General features: G+C 40.7%; 4 protein-coding genes across 4 annotated transcripts; 1 reads left to right on the forward strand and 3 right to left on the reverse strand.

Annotated features, from left to right (window-relative positions):
• Positions 1-6,510: 6,510 nt before the first annotated feature.
• EAF01_002095 (uncharacterized protein) lies at positions 6,511-7,775 on the reverse strand (the record flags this gene model as incomplete). The annotated part of the gene is made up of 3 exons (XM_038910345.1): positions 6,511-7,175; positions 7,247-7,453; positions 7,523-7,775. 3 exons carry the CDS (start codon positions 7,773-7,775, stop codon positions 6,511-6,513), a joined length of 1,125 nt encoding a protein of 374 aa, XP_038773267.1.
• Positions 7,776-10,878: 3,103 nt separating this feature from the next.
• EAF01_002096 (uncharacterized protein) lies at positions 10,879-11,127 on the reverse strand (the record flags this gene model as incomplete). Its single annotated transcript, XM_038910346.1, has 1 exon — positions 10,879-11,127. One exon carries the CDS (start codon positions 11,125-11,127, stop codon positions 10,879-10,881), a length of 249 nt encoding a protein of 82 aa, XP_038773268.1.
• A 1,018-nt stretch (positions 11,128-12,145) lies between these two features.
• On the reverse strand, positions 12,146-13,995 carry EAF01_002097 (uncharacterized protein). Its single transcript, XM_038910347.1, has 3 exons — positions 13,522-13,995; positions 13,418-13,442; positions 12,146-12,574 (listed from the first exon to the last, which is right to left on the reverse strand). Exons 1-3 carry the CDS (start codon positions 13,765-13,767, stop codon positions 12,192-12,194), a joined length of 654 nt encoding a protein of 217 aa, XP_038773269.1. The 5' UTR covers positions 13,768-13,995; the 3' UTR covers positions 12,146-12,191.
• A 65-nt stretch (positions 13,996-14,060) lies between these two features.
• EAF01_002098 (uncharacterized protein) lies at positions 14,061-15,421 on the forward strand (the record flags this gene model as incomplete). The annotated part of the gene is made up of 6 exons (XM_038910348.1): positions 14,061-14,243; positions 14,296-14,418; positions 14,478-14,669; positions 14,732-14,953; positions 15,042-15,274; positions 15,328-15,421. 6 exons carry the CDS (start codon positions 14,061-14,063, stop codon positions 15,419-15,421), a joined length of 1,047 nt encoding a protein of 348 aa, XP_038773270.1.
• Between the last annotated feature and the right edge of the window lie 1,893 nt (positions 15,422-17,314).

Consider the following 17,314-nt stretch of genomic DNA (forward strand, 5'->3'; position numbering starts at 1 on the left):
TATTAGTAAGGCATCCCCATCGCAATGGTACGCTGATACCGGCGCCACTTCACACATGTCTGACCAACGTTCTCTATTCAGAAGTCTAATTCGTACTCCGCGACGAAGGATAACGGTTGGTGGGGGAGCTATGTACTCGGATGAGCGAGGAACAGTGGACATGGTGTGCAAGGATGGAACAAGGACATCATTAGCTGGTGTGCTATATGTACCTGGATTGGGGGTCAACCTGCTCTCAGCCAAGAGAATTTGTGAGGCAGGACTCAAGGGTACATTCAGTCTCAAGAAGATGTATTTCACACCAGAAAACGATAAGAATAATAAGATCATCAAAGCAACAATGAAAGATGGGATGTACATCATCTCGCATGTGAAACCAGGATACGAAGATTCTGCATTCTTTGCGCTCTCTGCAGAGATCATTGATGGTACAAAAGGGGAAGTCGAAGAATTAACCATGACGGAGAAGGAAAGATACCTTATCTGGCATAGACGCTTCAATCATCTCGGCCCTGACAAAATCAGGAATCTGCACAAAGTCACTACACTCCAGAGACCGATCAAGGTCCCTTCAACTCTTGATGTCTGTGAAGTGTGCGCTCTCACAAAGATGACTAACAGAATCCCAAGTCAACTAAGTGCACGAAAATCCAAAGGCTAGAATTGATCCATTTCGATGTTGCTGGCCCTTTCCCAAGGACCATTCGAGGGCACAGATACTTTCTCCTTATTATCGATAGCGCCACAAGGGTAAATTGGGTCATCCTATTGAAACAGAAGAGCGATGCAATACCCTTACTGAAAGCCTGGAAGCAAGAAATTGAACTTGCTACAGGAGTAGCTGTAATTGCTGCCAGAACCGACAATGCACCAGAGCTTCTTCAAGCCGTCCGGGAATGGAAGACTGGTGTGCGATCAGAGGTTACAGTGGTTGTATCGTCTCACCAAAATGGTCCAGCTGAACGCAATATACGCACCGCAGAAACCGACATGAGAGCAATGTTGAAAGAAGCTCATTTACCATTAGAATTTTGGGACGAAGCTGTCGAGCACGACGTATACATTCGAAACCGCACTAGTATTGGCCCAGATGCAAATGGAATCGATCGAAGCCCACTCGAAGCATTTACAAGCACATTACCAGATATCGATACATGCAAGGTCTGGGGGAGTCGATGTTACGCCTATATCAACCCCAAAACCATCCCAAAAGGACAAAGGCATGATAAACTTCGCGACACAGCAAGGGTTGGGATATTCCTGGGATACTCAAAAGACACCACCAAGCATATAAAGGTTTATTCACCAGAGCTAGGTTATACTTACCGCTCTTATCGTGTTACAATCGACGAAAGCTACAAAGGAGGGGATCTGGATCTCAAACTCAGAAACTGTGTAGCTGGATCACAAGGTACCAAGAATATAGAACCTGATCGCAGGCCTCGCGGCAGACCTAAGAATGTCCCTGAATCATCGTCTATTCCAGTCGATCCACCAATATCACCAAATGAAATAATCACAGACTCGATAGAGGTGCGCTTGCCAATACCAAAACGAACAAAGACTGAAATACCACGCTTTGATGAAGATGAATATGGAAATATCCGACAAGTGGCTGATGATTTAACAAGACCGGCAGGGGAAAACAACAAAGAAAGTGATGTTACTTTACCTGATATAACTTCACCACCTGATCATACACCACCGAAGTCAAGGGCACCTGAGGATATAACTTTACCACTTGATCATACACCATCGAATTCGAGTACATTACCTGAGAGTGTATTACCTGATATTGCACTACCTAATGAAACTTTACCACCTACTGCATCTACATCTGCATCTACTTCCACACCACCTTTGAGATACAATCTTAGGAAGAGAAAGAGAAGCGATGACGACGATATAGAAGAACAGAGAGACTCCAAAATCATTCGGGCCTTACTTGCTTCCTTAAATAAGCCAGGATCAGAATCAATTGAGCACGCCATGATTGCCATTCCAAATATTCATCAATTCGAACAGGAGACGAATAATGAAATTGCTTCGAAGATCTTGACTATTTTAGCAGATGCACCAGCAGAAGCTGAGACCGCTCTACCAGCAACGGAAATACTCGGGATCAAGATACCGAATACATATAAAGAAGCAATGGCAGACAAAAAGCACGCGAAAGACTGGCAAGCTGCAATTCAAGAAGAAGTAGACTCATTGGTCAAGAATGGCACTTGGGAAGAGTTCATTTTACCACAAGGGAGCAATCTAGTTTCAACGAAATGGGTATTTGTTGTTAAGACGAAGGATAATAAGGTAGAGCGATTCAAGGCCAGATTAGTGGCTAGAGGGTTCAGCCAAGTTTTAGGTAAAGATTACAACGAAACCTTCGCCCCCACTGTTCGACTCGATACTCTTCGCCTTTTCCTTGCAATTGTTGCAAGAGAGGACCTCGAGTGTTCCCATTTCGATATCAAAAATGCGTTCACCGAATCACACTTGAAAGAAGAAATCTATTTAGCACCCCCTCAAGGTGTTCATGTTCGTCGCGGCCGCGTTCTACATGCACTTCGGAGTCTTTATGGGCTAAAGCAAGCTGGTAGAGATTGGAGCCTTCTTCTGAAAGGAGAGTTAACCAAGATGGGTTTCGTACAAAGCCTTGCGGATCCGTGTTTATACACCAATCACCCGCGCCAGCTAATTCTCCTAGTGTATGTAGATGATATTGTTACTGCTGCTGCACAAAAACGAGATATTCAATGGTTTTATCACAACCTTTCTGCTCGATTCAACACCAAAGACCTGGGGGAGATTAGTAAGATCTTAGGAGTGCGCATCATTCGTAACAGATCAGAGAGAGTGTTAACTATGGATCAAGAAGAGTATCTGGATGCAATGCTTACCCGATTCGGGATCTCCCATGGTCAACACACTCCAAGGAAGATACCAATCTCGGATTACAACCAACTACGACCAACGCTCCCAGACGACGAGCTCACTGATGTAAACGAATACCAGCAAGCAATCGGCAGTACGATCCACCCTATGGTTTACACTAGACCGGACATCGCATTCGGTCTCGGGAGATTAGCACAAGCTATGTCTAACCCTGCCAAACATCACAGCGTTGCACTCAAAAACCTTATGAGATATTTGAGGTCAACTATTAAACAGAAACTACGTTTTGGGCCTGGGGGAGTTCAATCAGATATTTGCAAAGAATATGACCTCCTACAACGCACCATCAAAGTATACACCGACGCAGACTGGGCAAGCGATAGAACCGATCGAAAAAGCATCTCTGGTGGGGTAGTAATGTTCTATGGTGGACCAATCTCATGGGCAAGCAAGAAGCAGACATCTGTAGCTACATCTAGTACAGAAGCTGAGTACATTTCCATGGCGATGTTCACCAAACAAGGGCAATGGGTAGCCCAACTCTTGAGGGACTTAGAGCGACCACAGTATATCGGGAGCAACAGCGGAGTTCAAATGCTCGGAGACAACCAAGGAGCGCTAGCGTTAACCAAGAACCCACATCTACACGAGCGATCAAAGCATATTGACATATGTCACCACTTCATTCGAGATCTCACAGAAAAACATCTAGTCAATACCAGCTATGTCAATACAAGTGATATGGCTGCAGATGGATTAACAAAACCATGCGCAAGGGTGATATTTGAGAGATTCAAGAACATGCTGGGGTTTCAAAGAGAGTAAGCTCTTTGGGAGAGTATTGGAAGTTGTGGTATGTGCTCCAAAATCGACTAAATCGACCAAATTGACCAAATCGACCAAAATCACTGAATCCACCCATTTCACCTATTTCATCAGATTCATTGGATTCATCTTACGTCGAATTTATCAAAAAAAAAAAAAAAAAAAAAAAAAAAAAAAAATTAATGATTTCAAGAAAATCACGTGGAATAACAGATAAGCTTAAGGTCTGTTCGCATACGATCGGATTTTGATGGTCTACCATATTAAAACAGTAACCCTACGATCAAGGAATAACGAATTTCGAAGCAATCAGTTATTGGGCGTATAAAAGGAATTTTAAAGAAACTAACTACTGAAGCTGAGAGAGTAAGCTCTCTGGGGGAGTGTTGGAAGTTGTGGCACGTGCTCTAAGCTACTGTGCATATATCACTTCCACTTCGTAGTTAGATTTTACCTTAGTACAATTAATCTACATAGTCAATAATACATGCATTCCACTGGCCTGCTCCTTTATTGTGAACATTATCTCAATAAAAGGTTGATATTTAGATTCAATATAACGAATATCAAAAAGAAAATAAATTCAATAGAAAAGTATCTTTTATTTGATATTATAATAAATATGAAAAGATAGATTATAATATAAGAATTTATTAAAATAATATAATAAATTCTAGATTATTAAAATCTTTATAATTTCAATTAATTGATTCAATTGTTATTGAATAATATAGTTTTGAAAGTGTAAATTAAAGTGAAAGTGACCTATTTACTAATATGACCCACTCACTAATAAACCACGTTATATAATTTCTTATTAAAATATTTAATACCGAATCGTACTATTTGTTTTTTGAGCTTAAATCTAATTTCTTTGAAATGAATCTTGAACATATTATTTTTTAATATTTTGAAAATACAATATATCAATTCAATCCATATCAAGCTGTATATCAAATTTTAATTGAATTTTGAAGTTCATAAATTTGAGTGTGAAATTATACTTTGTTACGGGAGCTGCCTCTAGGGTCACGTGGAAGTGTCTAGAGTTCTCTCGAGGTGGTTTAGACTAGACTTCAAGTAGGAATTCAATAAGGTTGGTAACTGGTTGCAATTCTCGTAACTATAGTAATGAAACTAATGATTGTTCTTGAGCACGAAGCTCTATATTGTAATGAAATCCCATTCCCTTATATAGACCTTCGTTCTCTGTTGTCCCACTGCTTCCCACTGTGTCCCACTGGGCCTTACTCAGTGGGACTCAGTGGGACACCTTGGTCAGGTGATATTTTAATCAATCTAGTCATGTGACGACCTCGGTCGTAACATACTTTCCTGTCACGTTGTCCCGTCAGTCTGTGCACCCACTGGTGGACCCGCCGACAATCTGCAGGTATCCCAGCATTATCCGAGAATTACCCACGGACATCGATGACTTCCGCGTAGCGTGTCATATATTCGTCCTCCCTCCACGATACAATATACCTTCATCTTGTTCTTATACGATCTCCCATGCCTAAGATTCAGAATCACGCTTCCATTCAAAAATCAATCCATATATTCATTCACACCTTAATATTCCATCCCAGTATCGAAACCGAAATGATGTTCAAATCTAAATCCGAATATCTCCTCAAAAGCAGGCATCCATCCAATCAATTACCGCCTACATATCATCCTCACCTACTCGGTAATCCATTCATTCACCCTCTTCTCTAATATCATATAACTTCATCTTATTTCTATTCAGTATTAAATTACTACGACTTCCTCACTCCTCGAAAATTATCGATCCTAGGATTTAATAATCAAATTCTACTCGCTTATAAATCATTATTACTATCCTCACTATCCTCACTATCTCATCCACTCCCCCTCCCCCTCCCCTCCAAACCAGCCAGCCTACTACACACAAAAAAAGAGAAGAAAATATCAAAACCATCTCGTCCAATCTACCTCACCTCTTTACCACTTCACCACCATTAACAAATCACTCAACTCAACCCAAACAAGTCCAAGCCATTCCATAAATTCCCTTCCCTCCCTACCAATCTCAATCCTGAATTCCGCCCTCAACTCCCAACTCCATCCCAATCAAAAGTTACCTACATACATATGTATACAACATCCATCCAATCACTACCTAACTTTCTCCAACTATCCATCCCTCCCCACTCCAGTCTCACGTCCCTCATCCGATTTCCTATCCTCCGTGGTTTTTTCGAACGCCCCTACTTATTTCTTCAATCCTCTCTCGATGTCAGACTCTGGTATTGAATTCTACACTAATATCTACCTACAACTCGAATGAAATATCTTCTATCACTTCAAAAACCACAACATTAATCAAACTCGTACAAATATCCACTCGAGAAAAGTTGAGATGATCATTAACTACAAACTCAAAAGGTATGTAAGAAAGAAAAGGCTAATTATTGCACACTTTTGCTGTAAACGACCGAGGGGTATTCCTATCAATTCTCAAAACAATGAAACAATCAAACCGTGGTATCGCATCATATCTCATCGTACCCAAAAAGCCAAAGCCGTATTGGTATCCGCATTATGTCCTGCCATTATTGAAGACCACTCATCTCCTGACCTCTAGCAATCGCACACCTATTAAATCCCAAACACACAACAAAAATAAAGAGTGCGTAAAGTACAGTGCTGAGAATGGTCGCTTCCGATAAACAATCGTGAACAGAGAACTGACTATTTGGAAACAAATTGCAGTGATGTTCAAGTAGACCAAGCTACAAAAGCAATTTGTGTGTTAGTGAAAATCCTCATTTAGATATTTTCAACAACGTGAGCATTGATAGCCCTTTGTAAACCGGAATCCTGACCTCCGAAGTCATTAGTATCATTTCTGCTAGTCGAAGCACCTGCATGATCTCCTGAACCTTCTCCTAAAGCATTTGCCATTTGACTTCCGATAGTTGATGCACTTGGTAGGAAGATAACCTTGCTATTGGCGGTTTTTGCCATAGCTTGCATTGCCTCGAGATATCTGATTTGCATGGCTGGAGCACTGGACAAGATATCGGCAGCTTGACGCATAAGCTTAGCGGATTCAACTTCAGCACGAGCCGCAATGACTTTTGATTCTCCAATACGCTTAGATTGTGCGGCCATGGAAAGAGAGTCTTGGAGTTCATTGCTGAAGATCATATCCTTAATGAGCATGCTCTCAACCTGGACACCCCATCCTGATGCAACATCCTCAATTATTTCTTCGATGGATTGCGCAACTTCTTCCCGACGTTCGATGACATCTTGTAAAACACGAGCGCCAACAACGTGGCGAAGGGTAGTCTGTGTACGTTCTATCAATGCTTGTCGCACATTTGAAATACCAAATGCAGCCTTATGAGGAGAAGTAATGTGGTAGTAGATGACAGAGGTCAAATGTAAGGTGACGTTGTCTTTGGTCATGCAAACTTGTTGAGGAACCTCTGTAGAAATCAAAGTTAATGGCACATTCCAGGAGAATGGAATTTCGCAAAATCATAGGAATTAAACATACCAACAATCTGAATCTTAACATCGACTTGAATGAGACGTTCGCTGAGAGGGTTAATCTTGACTAAACCAGGATCGACTGCACGATAGAAGCGACCGAATTTGGTAACAAGACCAACATTACCCTGCGATACTGGCTTATATGGATTTGGGCAGATAATACAACAAGGGACAGCACCGCAAGCACCAATACATGAGCCGAGAGCATTAACTATGTGCGAAAAATAATTAGTTTGGATCTACTACATTGCGCAATAATCTGGAAAGGTCTCAAACTTACTCATGCTTCCATACCATCCGTTGGTACTTGTATCATCATCGCCTTGCAAAACTTGGGCATAGGAAGGTTGAAGATCTTCTCTTCTTGGTGGTTGAACATTAATCAATGGGCCCTCGGAATGAGCAGCTCCTGTACTGCGAGAATGATTGTATCCATTATGTTGAGCTGCTGAATTACCAGCGGCCGAAGTCGATGAGAATGGTTTATGAACGTCGTCACTCGTAGCTTGTTTACCATCAAAGCTTGAAGACATTCTGAAGGTTTGAGGGTTTGAGGGTTTGAGGATCTGTAAAGGATTTGATTGAATGTTGATAAGAGTAGAGTAATAAGTAGGTATCTAATCAGAAGAATGTGATGAAGAAGTTGTAATGTGTGTGGTGATAATTTTGTGTTTTATAAAGTGGTATGACAACTATAAGAATGATTCCGAGGTGGACGTTTGGGTTGATTATGTAGTTTATTAGTGCAGCAAATGATCAACTGCAAGGTAACGCCAATTGGTACGAAGTAGAGAAGAGACGATGGAGCTTTCTGACTGTGAATGCTTGGACCTTTTTGCGGGGAAGGAATAGGCTGGTGGGGCTGTACGGAGTTGAGGTGCTAAATAAGTGGGGTCGCAGGGTTGATGTTTTAGATCATTATCAGGAGGAGAAGGCTTGATGAAGAGTGATGGAGTGAGTGATGGAGTGAGTGATGGGGAGAGAGTGTGTGTGATGAATGAAGGGAGAAAAAGACTTGAGCGAGTCGGTATCTCAAAGACCCGATTAAATATCAATATACATACTAGGTATGGGTTGGATTGGTACCAAATATATAAATGGATAGATGATGCCTTGACTCCTGATGCTAGATACTTGATACCACATTGTGCCGGCTCTTCTTTTTTACTGCGCCTTTACCCTTCATCCCTCGAGAGAAAAAATGAACCTTGTGAAGCCAGAAAAACTTGATTATCACTACATCACTACAAACAGGTAGAGCCACTCAAAAGGTCTACTCATCCCTTTATCGGCAGGGAATGTTGAGCCCTTTGAAGCGTTGCGCCCGGCAAAGCGGGATTTATGAGAAACCTTACCTCACACATCGATCCACCCTACATCAAATTATATCTCCTACAGAAAGAATTTCATCCGTCTTACGATTCGCTACTCGGTCGACAACACTATCATATACGGTATTCAAAAGTCACGAGCCACAAGTCACGATTCAGGGCTCACGAGTCACGAGTCACGATTCAGCGCTCACAACTCACAACTCACAATTCACGACTCACAATTCACGATACACAATTTCCCATTCTCCTAAGGGTGCGTTCGGTTTGTTTTCTTATTTATTTGGAGAAATTTATAATGTTGTTAAAATGGCAAGAATATTGAGGCTAATATATTTGAGGTAATATTAGATAATATTGGAAAATGATAGGGGTAAATAATAATAAAGATTTATTAAAGAATTACTTATAAAGCTTTAAAAAGCTACTTTATAACTAATATATAACAATCTTAAAAGTATTTGTCATTTTAATTTATTTGAATTATTACAAATTCAATAAGGCCTAATAATTTATTTCATAATTTTAAACATTTGGTAAATCTTTTGTTTGAGCTTAGTAAGTATTATTTGATAAATAAATGAGGTCTAATAATTGAAATAAGCCGAAATAAATCGATCCGAACGTACCCTAAGTCATCTCTACATCGTCGAGGTTGTATAAGCAGAGGGCAACACGCACCTCGCATACATTACACGGCCAACTCCAACATCCATCTCATCCCACCCTGGAGAAGGCGAAAGATATCATTTCTCAAGAGTCCCTCAGAATAAATACAAATACCATACCACCGACCTGTGAAGAAGAACCTGCATACCCCTCGGTCCAATTTGACTCAACCCGAATCCAAATTCGAAATCTTCTGATTAGCTTTCAACCACATGGCTTATCGTTCACCAGACCTTCTAGAAGTTTACTCCATCTGGCATTGACCTGCCTCGTGAAGTCGTGAAAGCTGTGCCATGTTATCCATCCTCGCATCTTTACGTAAGATGTAAAATCCGCCTTGTCTCTTCTCTCAAAATCCTTGCTTTACATGTTTTCTCGTTTTCGTTATAATCCATGTCTCATTTGATTCCATATCCGAAGATCTCAAAGCTCAGCCCTGCCAAGAATTCCTCAATCCCATCTTTGAGGATTTACCTAGGACTTTTAGTCAGTTCTCGTACCCACATTTTGTCGATACATCATCATCTCTTCCATCAATTTTTCAGAAAGAATTCATCTGCCTAATCTATTCAACAAACGAACCTCAGCTTCCTAATTGAGTCTTTTACTATCCGTTTGGCGAGATTGGAATGCCATCTTCTTTCTTCTGATGAAGGAGGCGCAGTCTTTACATATATTGAGGTTACCTGCAAGATTCTCATTTGTTCGTGATAATCAGACCAATAACATCCATCTGAAATGGAGCCGATTCATCCGACTCAACTTCCAAACTCCAATAGGTATACATCGTACAGCCGACATAGTTGTGAAACGACAATCTCTCATGGTCTACTCCCCCTCTGGTGATAAGATCACCTTATTTTATGGCACGGGTATCAACAGCTTCACTCCACTCTCCGAATAACGAATGTACTCACTGCGCCTTTTTCTCAGTCTCGGTATCATACATTACCAGATCAGGATTCATGTAGCGATCACCCAATGGATAGGTTTCACGGTCGGCTTCTGACATACACTGCCGCTTTGATGTCCGAGCCATCAATTTCAGCCTTCCATTTACAAACAAAATTATGCTTGTCATCTCGATACAGATGTTTTCCTAACGGAGAGCCTCATAATGCAGTAGACAGGGCAGTGTACCGAAGCCGGCTTGGCATATTTCATGTGATATTTATGTATCACATGCGATGAATACAAACATGCTGGAAAGTGGGAACTTGGAAGTCTTCAAGAGCTTTGAGCGGAGAATGCGATAATACAAGTGTGCTAGTAAGAGATTACACAGTACGAAATGTCATGAATAAATAACGAACTCATCTACTGGTGGAGGGCTAATGGCTTTCCGTCTCATCCACGCTCAACACTCCTCAGCGGTGAGCAACGACGAGCAACGGATAACGAAGTTCTATGTGCAGCGTGAAATTTCTTGAGTATAAGGAAACTCGTGCTCAATCTCAATTACTACTTGTTAGCCTTATCACCAGTGCGATGAAATCCCTGTGTAAGTGTGACCAACAATAAACCCCCAGTTATACTACTAGTCTCTAACTACGAGTATTCATGCGATCCTGACCACGTATACGTAACCCAGAAGACAACCAATCGTAACAGACGGATTAGTATCCTCTGGTAGAAGCTACGGTTTATTCGTCGATTTTTCCGCATCTTCTTTTTGAGCATCAACGTAGATGGGCAGTAGCTTCTTTAAGTAGCACTTTTGAGTCATTACGTTGTTTTGATCCTTTGCCTCCCCTGCATGCGCTTTGGAAGCCTCCCAATCGATGGTGATAATCCTCCTCCGTTTATATTTTTTGGGCATCGATAAGGTTTTGGGGGTGGGAGGTTGCTCATTCTCATTTCCATCTTCCTCGTCATTGTAGAACATCTGTCCCTTTTCCTACTTACCCTTACAAACGAATTCAAGCTTCATTATGGAATCGTATATCCTGAAGCGGGGGTCTCTTCGATGTTCTCGCCTATTGCATGTCCCTTGTTCCTGGGGTACTCTGTCTTGACTCTACGGAGAAATATCAATATGTGCTTCGTCCGCAAATACCACAGCACCTCAATATCCAAATATTGCGTCATGAAAATTAGTGCTGCCATATCCGTAATAGTTCTACCCTTACAGTCCTTCTTTGTGATAACCTTCTCGACACCGGAATGAACGCTTATGGCCCCGTGCGTGGAGAATTCCAGCATCTGCTCGTGCCATTGTTGACATCAAGAGTTCTAACTTATTTCGAGAGTCGATACTCAGCTTGAAAGTGTGTCCGACTCATGTCGAAAGTCATGCATGTTGGAGTCAAGTCAAAGGAGCACAAGAAGTACGTATGACTCTGAACATGAGATATCCTTAGAGATAATATAGAACATTACGGATAACATTACTAACAATCCTGTCGTGTTACAGGCCTTCTTACAGGCGAACATCATCAATTTTTTCGATTTACTGAAATTTTTGACCAAGCACAAATAAAGGGCCAAGAATTCTTCCTAAGAAAATCGGGGCGTACCTCCCCCCAAAGCCTTATAAATGCTTTTCTGTAAGACCTCTCTTCATTCTTCGGAAGAGGTATCAATTAGTATAATCTAATTTCATAATTTCTGTACTGATAGCGCCGATGTTTATTATGCAAGCTTCACAAATCTATATTCGTGTTTCAAAATTATCTCTGCCTTTTGAACTATACGCTCCGCAATATACCTTGGATAAGTATCCACCTATCTACAAATTTTGTAGCGGCATCAATTCATATACCGCCTAAGGGCGAACTCAGACCCCTGATAAGGGAATCGCTTATGATATCCATCCGCCATATTTACAATTTCCTCCACGCGTGTTCTTAAATAGGACTGTAGCCTTCTTCTCCATCTCGCGAGGCTGTCTGAGTTTAGTGTCAGCACAGAAGTACCAGGCCATGAGAGAAGAGCGAGGACGCTTCGCATTTATGGAAGCATCGTCTCGGATGAGGGAGCTAGAGCCAGTATATCCAAGAATTTTTCGGCAAATCGATGATGGAATCCCGGCCGGAACCAGGTGTTGACCATGTTCGCCATCCCCCGCACGTGATCTGTCAACATCCGTTCCACAACGTCTTTCTGAGTGATGGTACGATCTAATAGCAGACTCATCTCACCTCCAAGACTTTTGAGCTCCCCGCTGTCGGAGTACGGCTGAACATACTGATTAAGTAGGTTGATCATATTTTGAGCGCCCTTAGCATCATTCAGAGCGTCTATATATGCTTCGTTTTGTGTGGCAAACTGGCGGACTATTGCGTTATTACGTGTTCGCGCCATCATCTTTTTGTCTCTAGGATGTAATTTATCTACCGTATTAATTGGATTAGAGTGAAATATTTGGTTATAAGTCATACTGGATTAGTAGACTACGTTCTAGACTATTAAAAGATTTTTTTTAATTATAAGAGAATATTAATAAAAATATAAGAAATATAAGAAATACTTCATTTCCACTCTTTTTTTCATCACTTTTCAACACTCCTTTGAAACTTTAAAACTATTAAATTAAAGTAAAAGCTATATATTTATATCTTTATTATTATTACTCTCAAACTTATTTAAATTAAGAGATTAATCGAATCTATATTATGTTTTATATATGTTGTAACTTTATTATTAGAATTAAAATATTTTGAAATTTCTTTTTTTCTTTTTTTACTAGTTGTCACGGGACCACCTCTGAGAGCATTCAGAAGCTTTACCGCTGAGCTAAACAGTTCAAAAGACCAGGAAATAGAATCGAAAGTTCTATCTTGCTCTCACATATATATTAGGACAGGACAGGACAGGAAGGGCTAGTATTACCTCGTAACACTAGTATAATATATTACTGTATAAGTTATAGAGTTCTATACTATAAAGTTATTTAAGATAAAAAAAAAATTATTAAGAATAAATTCATTTATAATAATAACCTCTTCATTAATTCTTTTAAAAGTTTTAAAAGTAGGAAGAATATTAATTTGAATCACACTCTTAATTCGAGTATAATCTTCAATTTTAAAATCTAGAAGATTCATTATCTTGAGCTATTTATAATAAACCTGAATTATAAGACATTATATGGTTTATATGACTACGTTCAATCTTATACTCAGACAGATTTTTTATTTATAAGATATTATCACCTGATCCAATTGATACGGTACCCGTTCTAGCTCTATGTTGAAAACGCTAATATTATGTTACATATCCATGATCTGGTTTCAATCTTCTTAGCTACGAGATAATATATGACTGATTGAGTTAATACCTGCTCATAAAATCTACCAAGATGGTGTTGCGATATAAGACACAAGTCCCGGGCATCCTCGAAGGATCTGACAGCTGATTGTGCTAGATCTGTAACGCTTTGAGGAGGAGGTTTCAGTGCTTTGGAATTGTTTTGTATCCCCTTCACTGTGCGACGTAGATATTCTGGAAATTGTTGGCGAAAGGTTTCCCCATTTTGACTTTGGTTCCATAGCTCAGGGGGGTTTGCATCCGCCACCATCTTCATCGTTAAATCAAGCAAGGTCGCATAGGCAGATATGAGTTTCACGTCTACCCTTACAGTCACGTCCAAATGGACTCTGGCGTCACTTTGCAACTTTTCGATTTTGTTTTGAAGCTGTCGACCTGAGCGATAGACTGTCAAAACTTCTACGATTTGCTTTACTTGCCTGGGTTCCCGTCGAGTTATTAACACAGTGAATTCAGTAACAGCAATCTTATCCTGAAGGTATCATAGGGCTGCTAATCAGTTTATAAGTACTTGAAGACCTCGAGAAACAGGCTACAAGTTCAAAGACGATGGGCAAGGACTGGGAGCAGCCCAAAGACAAGCAAATCAAGGAGTGGCTTCAGATGGTGCAAGAAAGTTTGGCCGCTGTCCAGAAGATTGAAGTCGCTCGAAAAGGATCCACACAAGCCTCTCGGCCCGCCAGGTCCCTAGTTCTCGCACTTGCATCGCCACCTGCTGTAGCCGAACAGAGTGTGAGTCAGCATGTCGTGTCAGCTCATCGCTTCTTAGTAGACACCGCGAAAGAGGGGGTGCAAAAATGCCAGCCTTGCGGTCGATCAAATGAAGAAAACCCTTGTAGAACTGCAATTCAACGTCAGCGAGATCACAGCCAAGGGGCAGAATCTTGCCGGAGCAAAATTGACACTGGTGAGGGCATTTGGGTGTGAATAGAGACCAAGATGATTTGAAAACTGAGTATCGTTCAGAAAGATATCAAGGAAATCCTGAATGATTGCATAGACTACGTCATAACTCTGAAGCATCACATTACGCACATAGTAGTCTTTTTCCGCACATTCAAACCCAGAGTGTACACGGTGTTGATTTCCCAAATTAAGCCATTTGAAGGAAAGGTCGAGAAAATCATTAATAATCATAACTTGTTGTTCGATCTCATGGTAAGTACTTAGTCTCTTCTAGTGCAAACATTTTCGACATGGGCCATGCTAAGTTTTCTCAGCTTCTGCAATCGAACGCAATTCAAATATGGGCTAGTTTTGAGCAATTCAAAGATATTGCCGACATGTACAGGCAGATTTACAAGCCTCATCTGATCGATGGCCTTCTTCTCGTCGATCAGATGACCCGACTACGGAAGGAAACAAATTTTGCTAGTCAGTTGGAAAAGATCGAGAACTGGAAGAAGACCGTTCAAGGCCAAGTGGATCAAATCGTCGAGAAGGTGAGTCCCGATGGTCCTAGGCTTTATCGGATTTTGTGTAGAATTTATCTATCAAACACACTTGCTAATTCCACAATATTTTTACTAGCAAATATCTGAAGTGAAGAGGGTGCTGAATGAGGACGAAAAGGATTTACTCGAGAGTCGACTCAAGCTCCCGGCTGCTCCCTTTTGGGAGCAACTGGCAATTGAACGGGGGGCCGTAGAAGCCAGAAAAGAAAATATTTTTAGGATAGAGGAGGTCAACCCAGCACTGGAAAACATGGGGAAAACACACAAGGATCAACCTATAGAGGTACGTTATATCAATAAAAATTTCAGGTACAGAAAAGCTAATGAGATGGGAATGGTCGGAACTTGAGGATATCAAGCAGCTCACAACAAGTAATGATTATGTTGCCTCGACGCGCCGCCCAAGAAGAAATTGAGGAGCAAAAGGCCTTGTTGGGATTCTGTTGGCAGAGATAATGGCATTCTTGGGGTGACAATGAAACATATTTTCATTTTTGATGTACTTTTATACGGTGGTTATATCACCTGATTTACGCTAGAAAATGAGTTTTTCTTAACATTATCTTTTTCAAGAAAGCAAAGCAAATTCTTCTTAATTGAGTTTTTACTAAGACCTCTGTTCGTGTGGCTAATTTCTATTTATAATCGTAAAATAACCCGCACCTAATCTTCCCCTTTATTTGCTCTCGGTTATGGTCTCTCAATCGTAAATTTTGTTTTTGGTCGGGAAGGAGGGTTCATGATATATATTCTGGGGGAGAAGGAATGTGGTCATGTAACTTATTTCTGATGGTCTATTATCTAAAACTTTATATCAGTAAAAAACAAAAACATTATTCGAATAATGACATTGAAAGATCTCAGCGCGCTCAAACTCACTACTTCATGTTCTTGAACTAGTAAGAAGTCATAGGGTGTGGTTGAAATCTGAGCACTTCAATTGAGAGTTAGCAATTGGATTGATTGCGATTAACGAACTTTTATCTGGATTTATGGGCTGATGGGGTTGAAAAGCTCACTTTTAATTGATTTGGTGGATTTGTCAAGGGTTTTCGCTAAATTTGTGGTTGCTGAGATGGGGATGGAGACTGCGGGGGAAGGAGTGCAGAAGGGGTGTGCTTTCTTGCTATAGTTTACCTATACTGGCTCTTTGAAAAGAAGTTCTGGGCGGCTATGTGTATGTTAGCTCGCTCGCTATTGGTCTCATTGGATCTTTATCTTCAGAAGGGAATGCGTGGATATGCACTTGATCGTTATGTTATTTATGGTAGCGGGCTATGGCTTTGTATGTTATTTGCTGAGACCTAATTGTATTCCTGTTGCGTATCGAGATACTGATTACAATGTATAGATTATGATGAGTAGTCATTGGAGGAATACTATCTGCACTTTTATTTTCGAATTTGAAATGGTTCTAAAATTTTACATTGGTAATACTGGACTTCTGTTTGATACGAGGCACTTCATGTCTTCTTTTGAGAGAATTAGAAAAACTCAATTTAAACTAATGTAGAGGTTGAGATACCAGCACCTAAATACTATTGTTTGGTAGTTAATCATTTTGGGTGCTCGATTTCTATGTAACTTGAAACTTCTCTAGTACACAGGGTAGTGAGAAGATCTCTTACCATGATCAACGCATATAGATACCCAAGCAATTTCACCCAAGAAGTCCACTTTACCCTTTTCATATTTGCATCTGGAAGAAATGAGTATTGCAGTGTTCATTCAGTGTGCAGCATATAAGTTTCCTTGATTGAGAGTCCAGCCAAAACGAGCCCAGAGCCGAGATACATGTTGTGGGCTTGTGAGAGATCCAAAAGATTGTAATTGAAAGCTCCTCGGACTTCTCAAACAATATCTGACCAAACTTCCGATATGCATCAAGATTTAGACAGTGCTGAGACACAGAATAAATGACAAATATGGAGCCCCAAGTCAAAGAAACGTCCGTTTATCACTCCTCATGATGTCCTTCCATCCTAATCATCACCACCTGGACTATCGAGCTCAAATAAGTAAAGTAAGCTCCAACCGCATTTAGGCCCAATAATATGATGTCATGAGAACTGATCAAAAATTAGCTTAGGAAAAATCTGCCTAGATGGTAGCTTCCTACGTTGCTTAGCATTCACTCCAGTACCAATCATCGCCTTTAGCCTCGCATTGCTCCTTGAACTCCTGGATGTTTGCACCATAGGGATTGCAGTAGTATTCAGCCCAGTGATAACAATAACAATCGTCCTCCTTCAAATTGTTACAAATATCGCGGGTGACTTTCCATTCCTCAGATACACCTGTAGGCGTTATCTCCATAGGCATATGTGGTGGTGGCAGTGAGGAGGAATC

Source organism: Botrytis porri (assembly GCF_014898465.1).
Source record: "Botrytis porri strain MUCL 3234 chromosome Unknown BPOR_003, whole genome shotgun sequence".
NCBI lineage: Eukaryota > Fungi > Ascomycota > Leotiomycetes > Helotiales > Sclerotiniaceae > Botrytis > Botrytis porri.

Bases quoted from the DNA above. Each gene is read 5' to 3' on its own strand.
- EAF01_002097 (XM_038910347.1), bottom strand. From the start codon at position 13,767: ATGAAGATGGTGGCGGATGCAAACCCCCCTGAGCTATGGAACCAAAGT. The intron at 13,443-13,521 runs GTATTAACTCAA...ACATAATATTAG, and splicing joins TTGGTAGATTTTATGAGCAG to CGTTTTCAACATAGAGCTAG. The intron at 12,575-13,417 runs GTACCGTATCAA...TTAATACGGTAG, and splicing joins TCAACATAGAGCTAGAACGG to ATAAATTACATCCTAGAGAC.